Source organism: Geotrypetes seraphini, chromosome 17 (assembly GCF_902459505.1).
Source record: "Geotrypetes seraphini chromosome 17, aGeoSer1.1, whole genome shotgun sequence".
In the NCBI taxonomy this organism is placed as follows: Eukaryota; Metazoa; Chordata; class Amphibia; order Gymnophiona; family Dermophiidae; genus Geotrypetes; species Geotrypetes seraphini.
The window spans coordinates 12,487,088-12,503,695 of NC_047100.1; the positions used below are offsets into that span (position 1 = coordinate 12,487,088).

Sequence of the window (16,608 nt, forward strand, 5' to 3'; positions counted from 1 at the left end):
AAGGAAGCGATCAGAGACAAGAAGCCTTCATTTAAGTAATGGAAAAGTTCAAAAATGGATAAACAGGAAAAAGCACAAACAACATCAAAGCAGGTGCCAGAGGGCGGTAAGAGGGGCCAAAAGAGACTACGAGGAAAAAAATAGCCAAGGCAGCAAAAAACTTCAAGCCGTTCTTTCGATATATTAAAGGGAAACGACCTACAAAGGAAGCAGTGGGGCCGTTGGATGACCATAGAATAAAGGGAGTGCTAAAAGAGGACAAAGAAATTGCCAACAAACTGAACACATTTTTTGCGTCTGTATTTACCGAAAAGGATATACACAACATATCGGAAGCCGACAGGCTATACGCAGGAAACGAAGATGGGAAACTGACAGGGTTGATGGTCAGTCTAGAAGAGATATGCAGGCAGATTGATAGGCTTAAAAATGATAAATCCCTGGGACTGGATGGCATTCATCTGAGGGTAATCAAGGAACTGAAAGGGGCTATAGCTGAACTGCTTCAAGTAACAGCCAATCTGTCGATCAAATCGGGAAGGATTCTGGAAGATTGGAAAGTGGCAAATGTTACGCCGATCTTCAAGAAAGGTTTAAGGGGAGATCCGGGAAACTACAGACCAGTGAGTCTGACCTCGGTACCGGGAAAGATGGTAGAGGCCCTGATAAAGGACTGCATCATTGATCATGATGGACACAATCTGATGAGGACCAGCCAGTATGGCTTCAGCAAAGGAAGATCATGCTTGACGAACTTGCTGCACTTCTTTGAGGGCGTAAACAGGCAGATAGACAAGGACGAACCGGTCAACATTGTATATCTGGATTTTCAGAAGGCGTTCGACAAGGTTCCACATGAATGACTACTTTGAAAAACCAAAACAATGGCCAAGGAAGTCCCTGATTGGTTGAAGTGCCCCAGGCCCCTCCAAAGGGAGGAGCCCTAGGTGCCTCAGCCAATCAGGACCTTAGACCACTCCCCGTGCATCTGATGATGCATCGGGGCATGGCCTAAGGCCGCACTTGTGGCAGAGGAGGCGTGGAGCAGGAGGGACTGAGCACCCCTCCTGCTCCCAACTTTTAGGTACAGGGGTGAGCCAGTCTGGTTGGGGTGGTGCGGTGGGCCATCGGGGGGGGTGGGCGGGGACAGGGGGTGACTCATGTGCCTGTCGAGGGGGAAGGGGTGGCAGGGCAGGAGGGAGTCTGCATCCCTCCTGCCATATTCGCACAGACGGGGAAGACAGCATCGGGTGTGGCAAGAGGGAGTGGGCAACCCTTCTGCTATTTGTGGGTCACTGGGGGGGATCGCATTTGTCGGGAGGGGGGAGGCCCTCGGTCGTTTTTTGACAGGCCTGCCTGTCTTTTCATTTTTTTTTTTAATGGGGCAGATATTTTGTGTGCATAACACATGCAAAATATCTGTGCCATGGGAAAAAAATGAATAAAAAAAGACAGGCAGGCCTGTCAAAAAACCTGCAGACCTGTCGGTAACTCAGTTACCGACAGGTCTACAGCAGTCGGGTTTGCCAATAGTAAAACCCAAGTCAAAATAGCCAAGCAATTGTTAGTGAATCAATCGCTTGGCTATTTTACATGGGGTTTTGCTAATTTGCATGGGAGGATCGGGATCAGATCGCTACTGCCTTTAGTGCAGTGATTCCCAACCCTGTCCTGGAGGAACACCAGGCCAATTGGGTTTTCAGGCTAGCCCTAATGAATATGCATGAGAGAGATTTGCATATGATGGAAGTGATAGGCATGCAAATTTGCTTCATGCATATTCATTAGGGCTAGCCTGAAAACCTGGTGTTCCTCCAGGACAGGGTTGGGAACCACTGCTTTAGTGAATGGGGTTGGAGGGAAATTTGGTTGCAAAGGGCTCGCAAACCAATCAGTACACGATCGGTTTGCTTAGTGAATCTGGGCCATAGTGTACTGAATCCTCCCAGGGCTCCTGCTCTTGGGAAATCTCCCCAAAATCTGAGTCCTGTTCCATGCTAGTTGGAGAGCTGCAGCACTGATCAGCTCTGTTCAGCTTTGGGGCTATGTTTTTATGCTTTCTACTTGGAACAAGGCTTGATGTAGTGCTGGGCTTGTGACAAGATGTATTGAGTAATGGTGCCACTACTTACAAGGATCCTCAGACCACCTCTCAAGCAGTACCAATCCTCATCAATCCCGAAAATATAACATATTGTGTTGTTTATTCCTTCTTAGTATATCTTATGCATTTCATATGTATTTCATCATTTTACTTAGCTTAGTGGCAAGGGGATGAATTAAAACGGCCACCGTTCCTGGGGTCTAGAGTATCATTTTACCCCAGAAAGTGTGGGTGAACAGATGGGCCTTCAGTGAGGCCCTAAATGTCAGTATGACTCTTCTGAGCATAACGATACAGAAAATGTACTCCCAAGGGGTAGGAGATGCAAAACATAAAGCAGATTGGTGTGTGCAATTATGTTGTGTGCAATAGACAGAAGGGATGGCATGGCAATGTTGCAGCAGAGAGTGAAGTGTGTGATTTGGGTTATAGGAAGTGATTAGAGAGACTAGTTAAGGAAGAGTTCTGGTGGTGAGTGCTTTATGAGACAATGCCATGAATTTATATTGCATTTTAAAGTGGACAAGAAGCCAATGATGGCAAAACAGCGGGGGAGGGACACAATATGAATGGTGTGCATAAGCTAATAGTCTAACAACGGTATTCTGAATGGATTGAAGTCTATTCAGTAGGCAGATGAATTGCAATAGTCAAGATGGGAAATATAACAAGAGCCTATAGAAGGGTTGCACAAGAGGCTTCGCTCAAGTAGCTACGAATTAAATCAATGAGGTAAGCACAATCTAGTAACCAATGAAATCTGGGAGCTCAGAGTAAGCTCAGCATCCAGGATGATCCCTAGATACTTGAAGGACTCAACCAGGGTCAGGGGTGTTCCTCTGAGAGAAAGGACCAATGAAGGTCATATATTTTTTTTTTCAATTAATGATCGATCAATTTGCTGTCAGGAGATGTTGTCGAGGCATCTAGCATAATAATATAAGAATTGCTGTTGCTGGGTCAGACCAGTAATCCATCATGCCCAGCAGTCCGCTCACGCGGAGGCCCTCTTATCAAAGACCGGCGCCCTAACTGAGATTAGCCCTACCAGGATACGTCCTTATTTAGCAGGAACTTGTCTAACTTTGTCTTGAATCCCTGGAGGATGTTTTCCTCTATGACAGAATCCAGAAGAGCGTTCCAGTTTTCCACCACTCTCTGGGTGAAAAAGAACTCTCTTACGTTTGTATGGAATCTATCCCCTTTCAATTTTAGAGGGTGTCCTCTCGTTCTCCCTACTTTGGAGAGGGTGAAGAATCTGTCCTTATCCACTAAGTCTATCCCCTTCAGTACCTTGAATGTTTCGATCATGTCCCCTCTCAATCTCCTCTGTTCGAGGGAGAAGAGGCCCAGTTTCTCTAATCTTTCGCTGTACGGCAGCTCCTCCAACCCCTTAACCATCTTCATCGCTCTTCTCTGGACTCTTTCGAGTAGTACCGTGTCCTTCTTCATGCATAACAGTTAAAATAAGATTTGGACAAGTTCCTTGAGGAAAAGTCCATAAATGATTATCAATTAGGCAGACTTTGGAAAGCCACTGCTTATCAATAGAAGGGACAGATTTTATCTTTAGGATTGCTGGGTACTGCCTGGGGCCCTGGATTGACCATAGTCAGAGATGGGATGCGGGGCTTGATGAGCCTTTGGTCAAAAGGCATGACTCTAGCAGCAAAATTATCAAATATCTAGAAGGCATCAAAATGATTTCCACTAATTTTGATGCAGTTATTTTGTAGTTATTAAACTAAATTCTTCTTGTCTTCATTAGTCATAATGCCACAACTATATTCTACCAAGAAGAGGAGAGCAGAAAGGACTACAGGGTGAAACTGAAAGAAGCCAAGAGAGAGATACGTCTGGCGAAAGCACAGGCGGAAGAACAAATGGCTAAAAATGTAAAAAAGGGAGACAAAATTTTTTTCAGATATATTAGTGAAAGGAGGAAGATGAAAAATGGAATTGCTAGGCTAAAAGATGCTGGGAACCAATATGTGGAAAGTGATGAGGAGAAAGCGAATGTGCTAAACAAATACTTCTGTTCTGTGTTCACAGAAGAAAATCCTGGAGAAGGACCGAGATTGTCTAGCAAAGTTACACGAGAAAATGGAGTAGATTCTGCGCCGTTCACGGAGGAGGGTGTTTATGAGCAACTTGAAAAACTGAAGGTGGACAAAGCGATGGGACCAGACGGGATCCATCCCAGGATACTAAGGGAGCTCAGAGAGGTTCTGGAGAGTCCTATTAAAGACTTGTTCAACAAATCTCTGGAGACGGGAGTGATTCCTGGGGATTGGAGGAGAGCGAATGTGGTCCCTATTCATAAAAGTGGTCACAGGGATGAAGCAGGAAACTACAGGCCGGTGAGCCTCACTTCAGTTGTTGGAAAAATAATGGAAGTTTTGCTGAAAGAAAGGATAGTGTACTTCCTTGAATCTAATGGGTTACAGGATCCGAGGCAACATGGCTTTACAAAAGGTAAATCGTGCCAAAGAAACCTGATTGAATTTTTTGATTGGGTGGCCAGAGAGCTGGATCGAGGACATATGCTAGATGTAATTTACTTGGATTTCAGCAAAGTCTTTGATACAGTTCCTCATAGGAGGCTGTTGAACAAACTTGAAAGGCTGAAGTTAGGACCCAAAGTGGTGAACTGGGTCAGAAACTGGCTGTCGGACAGACGCCAGAGGGTGGTGGTTAATGGAAGTCGCTCGAAGGAAGAAAAGGTGAGTAGTGGAGTCCCTCAGGGATCAGTGCTGGGGCCAATCCTGTTCAATATGTTTGTGAGTGACATTGCTGAAGGGTTAGAAGGAAAAGTGTGCCTTTTTGCAGATGATACCAAGATTTGTAACAGAGTAGACACCGAAGAGGGAGTGGAAAATATGAAAAAGGATCTGCAAAAGTTAGAGGAATGGTCTAATGCCTGGCAACTAAAATTCAATGCAAAGAAATGCAGAGTAATGCATTTGGGGATTAATAATAGGAAGGAACCGTATATGCTGGGAGGAGAGAAGCTGATATGCACGGACGGGGAGAGGGACCTTGGGCTGATAGTGTCCGAAGATCCAAAGGTGAAAAAACAGTGTGACAAGACAGTGGCTGCTGCCAGAAGGATGCTGGGCTGTATAAAGAGAGGCGTAGTCAGTAGAAGGAAGAAGGTGTTGATGCCCCTGTACAGGTCATTGGTAAGGCCCCACTTGGAGTATTGTGTTCAATTTTGGAGACCGTATCTGGCGAAGGATGTAATAAGACTTGAGGCGGTCCAGAGGAGGGCGACGAAAATGATAAGAGGCTTGCGCCAGAAGACGTATGAGGAGAGACTGGAAGCCTTGAATATGTATACCCTAGAGGAAAGGAGAGACAGGGGAGATATGATTCAGACGTTCAAATACTTGAAGGGTATTAACGTAGAACAAAATCTTTTTCAGAGAAAGGAAAATGGTAAAACCAGAGGACATAATTTGAGGTTGAGGGGTGGTAGATTCAAAGGCAATGTTAGGAAATTCTACTTTACGGAGAGGGTGGTGGATGCCTGGAATGCGCACCCGAGAGAGGTGGTGGAGAGTAAAACTGTGACTGAGTTCAAAGAAGCGTGGGATGAACACAAAGGATCTAGAATCAGAAAATAAGATTAAATATTGAACTAAGGCCAGTACTGGGCAGACTTGCACGGTCTGTGTCTGTATATGGCCGTTTGGTGGAGGAAGGGCTGGGGAGGGCTTCAATGGCTGGGAGGGTGTAGATGGGCTGGAGTAAGTCTTAACAGAGATTTCGGCAGTTGGAACCCAAGCACAGTACTGGGTAAAGCTAAGAAGAAAAAATTTAAAAATTTAAATTGAATCAGGTTGGGCAGACTGGATGGAACATTCGGGACTTTAACTGCCGTCATCTACTATGTTACTATGTTACTATCTAGAGTGAAAAAGTGTCCACAATTCTGAAATATATATGTTATCTTACGTTTTAATTTATTGTAGCTCTATCAGTAATGCAGGCTTCAGTGCCAGAACTCTATTTGAAACTAGTCAATGGGCAAATCGAACTACTGGGTGTTTGGCCATCCCCTTATGGGCCAGAAAAGGAAATGGCTTGCAAATGCAATAAAGGCCATCGGGAGAGAGAGAAGGGTGTCCTCCTCGTGATGAGCATGCCTTATTACAGTCTATCCCTTTGGATTTCCCCCGTTTCAATTTCCTTTTCTCCTAGCCCAAGCACTGTGACCACCTTCAAGACAGAAGCTGCATACCATGTTTCCCCCCCCCAAATAAGACAGTGGGTCAAAAAAATGCACTAGGGCTTATTTTCGGGGATGTCTTATTTTTTTCATGTACAATGATCATCTCTCCCTTCCTCTCCTCCACCTCAATTCTTCCTCTTTCCTTTCTATCCCCCCTCCCCCATGTGCAACATCTTTCCTCCCCTCTTACCCCTCCCCTTGAGCAGCAGAGCTCCACCGACCTTCCCACCGTGAGACTGACATACCTCCGCTCCGAGGCCTCCTAAAGCAGCAGGGTGACAAATCCAATTTTTTCTGCAAATCAGACAGCACTAGTATCAGGGATGGAGTCAGGGAGTGTTGGGGACATTCAGGAGGGGGGGGCAGGCTTTGGGGGTCAATCTTAACTAGGGCTTATTTTTGGGGTAGGGCTTATATCTTTAAAAATCATGCTAGGGCTTATTTTCGGGATAGATCTTATTTTCAGGGAAACAGGGTATCACAGCGGCCTCTGTAGCCCAATAAACATGCATCCGGATCCTGACCTCTAGCTTCTGCTGTGGTGCAATGGCTGGGATTCCCTCCCCACTGAAGAGCAGTAGAAGTTGGGCTGGGCCTCTGGTTTCACCTTTTCAACTGTGCCTCCTTCCAGTGGCTACTATAATTTAGAACTTGAAAATGCCCCCACACTAAGGGAAGACGTTATCAACATTGGCTGCAGTTGGGTTATTTTAGCACAAGGTCTCAGGATATAATAACCTAAATTAACAGTAGGCTACATTAATAACCTCCTAAGAAGCTTGCATTGCAGACAGAAGGCGTGCAGCTCAGAATCTCCAGCACACAGCTTTACACAAAAACAGAAATAAACATACCCTTGCAAAAGATCATGTAACAAAGGCTATTTCTGTCATAGGCAATGCCTCTGGGGTAGATATCTGGTGTGGTTTAACCACATAGGAGAGGCTTCTGTTGGTTAAGAGCTGCTACATATCTGCTCTTACAGCTGTAGCTCTCTCTGGCTAGTTCTGGGCTGGTCTAGGTACAAAATCATAGCAAGGGTGGGAATTTTCTGGGCACCGCCAATATTCAGCAGGTACCTGGGTGACTCCTGACAATTGCCCCAGACATGGATATTCAGTGCCACTACCCAGAAAAGGGCTTGCATTCACTATCCAGGTCTAATTCAGCTGGCAGTAACCAGGGCTTAAAAATATGCTGACCAGCAGTGGCGTCTTGGCCATGCACGCGCCTTCCCTTCCCTCACTTGTACCTATTTAGGGCCAGATAGACAAAGCTTCCACACCATGGTAAAAAAAAAAAAAAAAAATACCATGGTGGGAGTGATTTTTTTATTTTGCCAGCAATGCTCAGCACAATAGCATGCAAATTATATGCATGCTATTCGTGCGGAGAATGGTGGATAAAAGGGGGAGAAATTGTGTCTGGCACTTGCTCCTCTTCCTACCTGCCCTGTAACCCCCCCAAAAAAAAAAAAAAAAAAACCCAGCCCCTGCTCTCCCTGCCTGCCTGCCGGTACAGCTGACCAGGGCAGGAGAATCTGCTATCATTTGAGCCGGCAGGACTCCCCAAAGCCGTAGCAGCTTCGGGGAAGTGCTACTGACTCAGCTAATCAGTAATCAGCGACTGGAAACAAGGGGGCTTCCCTTTTGTGCATTGTTAGGAGAGCTCATTTAAATACTAATGAGCAATGTATTTGCAGAAGGTTCTGGGGGTTTGGGAAAAAAGGGGCATACACGCAGCGGGGGGGGGGGAGGCGGGAAGAGGAGGAAAGGAGGCACGAAAGTACACCTCCACCCCAGGTACCTCTATCCTCGCTACAGCACTGCTGACCATCACTAATTATTTATTTTAAATGATGAACTATTTTTAAAAAGTGGCATTTCAATTCTACTGGATAAATGTGTGGCAGCCTATTTTCTGGAAGCTAAATAAATATTTTTAGAGAAGAAAAAGTCCTCTGCTTCCCTCAAGCAAAAAAATCCTCAAACTTCCTCAAAATCCTATGTCAGATTATCTTTTGATAGCCTATTGTGAATGAAGCAGAGTCTTGAACAAAAGATGTTCCCATTTTTTTGGAGTAAACTGAATAAAGGGTGGCTGGAGTTCAGTTTACTCAGAAAATACATTTATAGAAAAACTGAAACTCACCTTGCTCATTTAAAAAAAATAAATATTGGGTTACTATCCCTTTTTCCCTACTCCCACCTCAAACATGCTCACAATTTGTTATTTCTGTTAAAAAGTTACAGAATGATTCTCTCTCTCTCTGTTAACAGCAAACTTTTATACAAAAGTCACTACATTCTTCGGTTAACAGGTTCAGCCCTGTTGGCTTAAATTGTTTACCTACTTCCCTTTACTTAGGTCACGTGTGCTTAGTCTTGCAACTAAAAATTATAATATTAAATGTGAGTATATTGCTAATGGTGATTTGAAATCAATGTATCTAGTGAAACACTTGCTCCTTCCCTGCTCCCTCTCACTACCCTTCCCCTTGCAACCAGACCCCCCTCGGATCTTCCACCATGTAATCACCCTCCTGGAAATTATCCTCACACAATTCCCCCTCTTTTATTAACCCCCCCTCTTCTACGTGCGCAGAGAGCTGAATGGTCCGCGCTGCTCCCCATGCTCACAGAGTTCCTATGAGCGTCGGGAGCAGCGCAGCTCCCCGCGCTAGAAACTGCTAGCGCAGTTTCGGAGAAGAGGGGGGGGGGGTAAGGGCGCTATGTTTTTTAGCACGTGGTAAATATTAGCACGCGCTAAGCGCTAATGCGTGCATGTTATCCTATGGACGCGTTAGTGGTTAGCGCACGCATTGATGTAGCGCACGCTAAACGCGCATTAAAACGCTTAGCGCACCTTAGCAAAAGAGGACCTACGTTTGTAATTCTGTAACTGTGTATCATTTGATACAGTAATCTGAATTATGTATGTATTGCTGCAACGTACCCATTCTGAGCTTCTCTGGGAGGACAGGGTATACAACTTACTAATTAAATAAATAAGTTGTGGCTGCTGTCCTGGAGAACCCTTATTATTTCTTTCTTCCTTCTCTGAGATCTACTTGGCGTCAAGTATGTTCTCCATTGCATATTGATTTTAGGTCCACACCACTTTTACCTATTCATGGGAATTGCTCTTTCATACCAGGTATGACTTAAGAACATAAGACTAGCTTTACTAGGTCAGACCAATGGTCCAATCAAGCCCAGTAGCCCGCTCCCACGGTGGCCAATCCAGGTCACCAGCACCTGGCCAAAACCCAAGGCTAGTTTTTTTGGCTGAAAGAAGAGAAAATATATCTTATTTACACCAACTTCTCACGGATGATGGTACTCTGTTGTTCTGTTCAAAGTTAAGATTAGATATAGGGTGGAGTAATTTAGATATGTTTTCTTACCTTCAACTTAAACATTATGTAACTTCTTTGCCTACTTCAGCTTTGCTTCTTAACGTTTCTGAACGTCCAGCTATCTCCCAATGTAATGTAACTTCCTGGAAATGTCCAGCTATCTCCCAATGTAATGTAACTTCCTGGAAATGTCCAGCTATCTCCCAATGTAATGTAACTTCCTGGAAATGTCCAGCTATCTTCCAATGTAATGTAACTTCCTGGAAATGTCCAGCTATCTTCCAATGTAATGTAACTTCCTGGAAATGTCCAGCTATCTTCCAATGTAATGTAACTTCCTGGAAATGCCCATATATCTTCCAATGTAATCCTCTTAGAACCGCAAGGTACAAGTGGAATAGAAATCCGTAATGTAATGTATATTAGATATCTATTGGTTAGAAACTCAGCTTATGGTACCTCTTAAATATTTTCGCCATTCTATGTTGGAATTTTCCCCTGTTTTAGATTATGATGAAATAGCTCAGACCTGGAACAATTTTACTCTGAAGGGATCCCATATTCAACGTTTTCTCAGAATGCTCCATGGTCTGTTGCCTGATATTTCTTATTTTGAAACAGGGTATGAATTTATTTGCCGATTGTATATAGTACCATGGTGTGCTTATAGGGCAACACTCGTCCCTGTTGGCTCTTGCCTGAAATGTGATCATCCTAGGGCTACCCTGTCTCATATGTTCTGGCAATGCCCCATGATTCAAAGGGTTATATAAGGGAGATTACAAAAACGATTTGAAGTAATGAGTGAAGAGATCAAAGGAACTTAAATGCAAAAAATAAGATCTCTAAATAAACAATCTGAAGAAATCTTTGCTTCAAATGCCAACGAATTAGCAAACTCGTTGTGTAGAAGTAGCGTACACTCAGAAGTGTGTAATCTAGCCGAGGACCAAAGTCCCTATAGCTGGACCCACCATCCAGTTATTGTGTATGCACTTATTTCCATTTCAAATCAGGTAACTTCTTAATGGTTATATCATATAAACAAAAATTAACAGCTTATATACCGCAATACTGTGAAGTTCTATGCGGTTTACAAAAGATTAAGCAAAGGTACAAATTGACTGACTTCAAGAGGGGAAGAAGAAAGAGAAGTAATAAGACAGGAAATTCATTGTTGAGGAGAAAAGCGATCAAAAGGACAGTAGGTCGTTATTGAGAGGAAAGAGATAAGTGGATCAGTTGTCAAGATGTTTTAGGAACAGGTGTGTTTTTAGACGTTTCCTAAATTCCTCATAAGTAGAGGGCGAAAGTAATTGTTCTAGGTCTTTACCCCATGATGCTGCTTGGTGTGAGAGAAGGAATTCATGGTGTTTTTTTCAGTTTGCAACCTCTCACTGGGGGGGAAACAAAGTTGGAATGTGAACTTCTCTTGTGTCTGTTGGCTGAGAAGGAGAAAAGGTCAGTAATGTATTTGGGGGCAAGTCCGTGTAATGCTTTAAAGCAGAAACAGGCAAATTTGAACTTTAAGCGTGCCTCCATCGGCAGCCAATGTAACTGCCAGTAGTAGGGTGTCACGTGGTCAAATTTCTTTAGTCCAAAGATTAGTCTAACTGCCGCATTTTGCAACAGTTATAGGCGTCGCATATTTTTTTTTGGCAAATTGCCAAATAGTTCTTAGGGTGTTGAGGGTACCGACGCGGATCACGTTTCGTATGCCTTTCTCAAGGAGCCCACAGGAACGTGAAAAGTGCTCGAAAAGTAATCAATTTTACTGGATTTCATATCTTTGCCGTTAATATGTTCCTGGTTGTAGAAGCTGTGCTCTGCCTACCTGCTTCACATAAACTGATACGATGTACTGCGTTCTGTTCACTAATAAGCAGAATTTTAAAACAAAACCAAACCAAAAAAAAACCCTAACACCAGCCAAAAAATGGCAAATGAACTTTAATGTAGGGAAATGCAAGGTCATGCATGTAGGGAAAAAGAACCCGATGTTCAGCTACAAAATGGGAGGATCATTGCTAGGGGTAAGTAACCTTGAAAGAGACCTGGGAGTGATGGTGGACACGTCTTTAAAGGCGTCGGCACAGTGCGCCACAGCCTCAAGAAAAGCAAACAAAATGTTGGGTATCATTAAGAAGGGTATCACGACCAGGACAAAGGAGGTCATCCTGCCACTGTATCGTGCAATGGTGCGACCGCATCTGGAGTACTGTGTCCAATATTGGTCGCCGTACCTCAAAAAGGACATGGCGGTACTTGAGGGAGTCCAGAGAAGAGCAACTAAACTGATAAGAGGTATGGAAAACCTCTCATATACTGACAGACTGAAAAAGCTGGGGCTGTTCTCCCTGGAAAAGCGGAGACTTAGAGGAGACATGATAGAAACCTTCAAGATCCTGAAGGGTATAGAAAAAGTAGACAGGGACAGATTTTTCAGATTATGGGGAACCACAAGTACAAGGGGGCACTCGGAAAAATTAAAAGGAGACAGGTTTAAAACAAATGCCAGAAAGTTCTTTTTCACCCAGAGGGTGGTGGACACATGGAACGCGCTTCCGGAGGCTGTGATAGGCCGGAGCACGTTACAAGGCTTCAAAGAAGGTTTGGATAGGTTCCTAGAGGATAAAGGAATTGAAGGGTACAGATAAGAGTAGCGGTAGGTTATAGGGATAGTCTGGGACCATTGCTCAGGAAATGGGCCTGATGGGCCGCCGCGGGAGCGGACCGCTGGGCGAGATGGACCTCTGGTCTGCCTCAGCGGAGGCAACTTCTTATGTTCTTAACCAACAAACAACTTTTAACCTCAATTTAGGAGGCTCAAAAGGGGGAATTCTATAAATCGGGCTGAAAAACGGGTGCCAGAAAAGACCGGCACCAATTCCCACCCCCGACTCTAGGCGCCAGATTTAGGTTTGTTGACACCTGGCATAAATCCTGGCGCTCTAGTTGGGCACGGAGACACATTAAGTCTAGAACACTGCATACAACTTTTTGGAACGCCCCTGACCCATCCATGCCTCTCCCATGGACACGCTCCCTTTTAGGTTACATGTATGGGATTTAGGTGCCAAGCATTATTGAATGGAACAGCCAGATGTGAATCAATAATTGGTTGTAAGCATCTAATTATTGATGACTAACAGCTCATTCACCAATTAAGCTACATCTGCATCTCGGAAGCGCACCTAAATTTTGGCACCATATATAGAATTTGGATCAAAGTGACTGAGAAACACTTTAAAATATGACCTAATATTAACTACACCTCAATTTTATCCTCTCAGTCCTCTAAAGACACAATTGCTCTGAACAGTAAGCTTTGTCTATCACTTGACCATAAATATCCATTTGACACCTTAGTATACCATTTGTTAGGTTGCATTTGATCTCTGCCTTATTAATTCTTTAAAATGCTGAAAGCTGATATCCAATTGTGGTTAACGCTCGGATTTTAAAAGTGTCAGTACACCCATTTTAATAATTTCAACACACACGTGCTAAAAAGAGGCTAAAATTTATCAAGTGGTTTTCTGCCCACCCCTGATCTAATTTTATATTTATGTTATAAAGTATAGTGCATTCTGATTTTTTTTTTTTTTTTATCATATGTTCATTGTTATTTGCCATTTCATTGACAGATGTTGGGTGTACTGTGTTCTTATGAGCATACATTTTGCAAAAAGCTGGTAACAAGCAATACAAATATCTCCTACCTTGTTTACATCTAAATCGTCTGATTTTGGCGCATCTGTTGTTTCAGGTTCCTCACCACTCCCTTCATCCATGTCACTGTCCTCTTCCTGGGTTGAATCCCTCTTTTGCTCTACAGATGAAGAACTGGGCACCTTTTTGTCAGTTTCCAATTCTGTCGGATTTCCGGAAAAATTACAGGCCGTCTTTTCCACCGTTTCCTCATTGGGGAAAACCTCTCCTGACACACTGCACGAAGGGCTGTCAATCCCACTGTCTCTGTTGGGAATTTTACCATTACCATTTTCCTCCACAGTAATATTCCCATTCCCAGTGTCTGCTGATGGATTCGTAGCAGTGCAGTCACCACAGTTTTTAATATCACCTATGTTCAGGTCTCTCATCTTAAGCACCTCTGGGCTGGACAGTTCTGAAGTACTTGGGAAGGCAGATTCCTTTTCATTTGCTTCACTTTGTTCTGTTGTAGAAGCTCCAAGGGTAACCGCTGTATCACTTTCAGGCGTGCTCACTTGTTCCGAAGAGTCCAATCCAGGTTCCATCTTAAGATTTAAATTCAGTTTGTTTTCGTCAACAGTTTGAACAGGTTGCCTATAGTATTAATAAAGAAAGAAAAATCACTTAGTAAGTTCAAAGGTCTTCTGAAAAGCTGGCTTTTTAAGGGCGCTTTCAACTGAGATGCTTGAATTCCATATAACTTGCTTAGATAGTAACCCTTGGGTCCTGCTTTAAGGGTGATCATAGGGACACCTAGAGATCTACTAGAATATATTTGTACTTTACTATGATATCAACAGTTGCTAGAGAGAAATAGCTTCCCTTGCGATCAGTGTTATGATGGAAGCAGACCAGTTTTGCAATGAACTTGCCAGAGGCATAAATCCCTGAGCACAGTTCAGGTCTTTGTCTTTGGCCCCTACCCTTCCCAGCTGCTGACCTTCCATGTGAGAAGACCAAAGGCCCAAGCCATCTAAGCCCAAGCAAGCACAGGAAAGAGATATACCTAGTTGCTTTAGTCAAAATACCCTGCAAGGAAGTATCTAGGAACACTTAGCAATGATAGCGGAAATTTAAGCACTAGGCCCAACGAATACATAAGAAGTTGGGCATAGTTGGGAATTTCCAATATAGATATCAAGGCAATATGGATATCTATATAAGTTCCTGGAACAGCTCTAGAGGCTGAAAAAAACAAGAACCAATTACAGCTACAGGTTCCCCGGAAACCAATCACACCACAAAAAAAGTTATCTGAAGCACTGCTTAGAAACTTTAGATTCCCTGATTCTCTGAGCATCTCTAAGACTGTAAGTGATGATAATCTTCTTTGAAACTATGTACTACATTGTTACTAAGAGAGAATATTCATATATTCAAATGAGAAGAAGAGTTGAGAAGGAGAATAAGATATTGTGTAAATAATGTTCACCTCCTGTCTCTGTAACTGTTATTGTCCCAAAATATTTACTGAAGAGGCTATCATATATACTCGAATATAAACCCATCCGAATATAAACTAAAAAAAAGATGAAAAAGGTTGACTCAAATTTAAACCAACTTGTGGCAGTCTCGCGAGTTTAATGTGTGAACTTGCATCAGACATTTTTATTAGAGAGACTGTACAGGGCAGGAGCATAGGAGGATCGCTTGACCTGGCTCACTATTGGACCAGCAGGGCTTAACCTCTTTAGATAAATTTAAAAGCAGACTAAAAAGTTACCTATATAAAGATGCATATGAATCTTAGATTGGATTTTTTATTTTTTTTTTTTTTCTTCTCCCTCTATCAAAAAACTTAGGACAAAATATTTAAATCTAACCAGATTTGTAAATAGGTCACCGATCTTTCTATTCACTTTTAGACCAAGTCCCATTTAAACATTTATTTTTAGATCAAATCTTACCTAAAAAAAATTTTTTTAAAAAAATACCCTTCCTGATGCTGTTCTTCCCTCATTGTTTTTAATTTTTTTTTCTTTTTTTTTTTTTTAACAATTGTAATTTATCCTTGCCTCCCTTACATATCTTTAATTCACTATGGATATGATTGTATGTTTATTGTTTTTAAATGGTTCCCACAAATTATCATTGTTATACACATTGAAAATACTTGATATTACGTTCAAATCAAAATTTCAATAAACTTGAAACTTAAGGTAGGTCCAGGGCGAGGCCAGCGATGGGTCCATGTCTGTTTTATCATTCCCTCTTTGAGAAATTCCCTAACCCTTATTTGTCCCGTTTGTCTGTTTTAATTAGATTGTAAGCTCTCTTGAACAGTGATCATCTCTTACATATTTAACGCACAGCATTACATATAGCTAGCAGCGTTATAGAAATGATAAACAGTAGTAGTAAGACCTCGAATGTTATCCGAGACCTCCATTTTCGTGTCATATTTTTGGCTCAAAAATCTAGGTTTCCATTTGAGTCTATACAGTAATTAAATCTGTTGGATCAAAATACCAATCTTGGAGTGGTCTGCCTTATTGACTATATGAAGTGTGGAGCCTATGTGGAACAAGAGCTTACAGCCTCCTGGTGTCTGCCAGTCCCAGCCCTGGCCCCAACCAATACATTTGTTATGCAAGCAATCCCCCCATACAGATCTGGGCATACACAGGGACCCCACCCCTACTTACACTTAAATTTGGTTATTTTACTGTTTTAATGCAATGTAATTTGTTTATGCCAAGCTATATCTATTGTATACCTCATTGTGTGAATTTCTGCATAAGGGTGGTTAATAAATCACAATAAGTAAAATAAATACATTTTACTTATACAGTTGAGGCATTGGATTTATTTTTTTATATATATATTCTTTATTCATTTTTGATATCAAATACAAAGTGCAAACACATAAACAAACAAGTAATATAACATATTGCACTCTATTCCAACAAATAATATAAAACAGTTTTAACCTCCCATCCCACACCCCGTCCCTCCTGGATATGTATGACAATCGATCATGAATCAAAGGGAAATAATAATAATGATAATAGTTCATATTCATATCTTACAATATTTTGTTAACGGGCCCCAAATTTCCTTGAATTTACTATGATGTCCTAACTGTAAAGAATTAATATTTTCACACTTATAAATCTGGCACAGGGATTCCCACCAGAAACTATAATTTAAGTTGTCCCAACTTTTCCAGTTTTTCATTATCAATTGCATGGCTACTCC

General features: G+C 42.5%; 1 protein-coding gene across 1 annotated transcript in view; it reads right to left on the reverse strand.

The window, feature by feature from the left end:
* The window catches only part of FGD3 (FYVE, RhoGEF and PH domain containing 3), a 221,874-nt gene that overhangs the window by 97,139 nt on the left and 108,127 nt on the right, over window positions 1–16,608 (reverse strand). Inside the window, exon 4 of the mRNA XM_033926275.1 lies at window positions 13,419–14,004. Within this exon, the coding sequence (XP_033782166.1) occupies window positions 13,419–14,004 (586 nt within the window). The remainder of the gene's footprint in view (window positions 1–13,418; window positions 14,005–16,608) is intronic.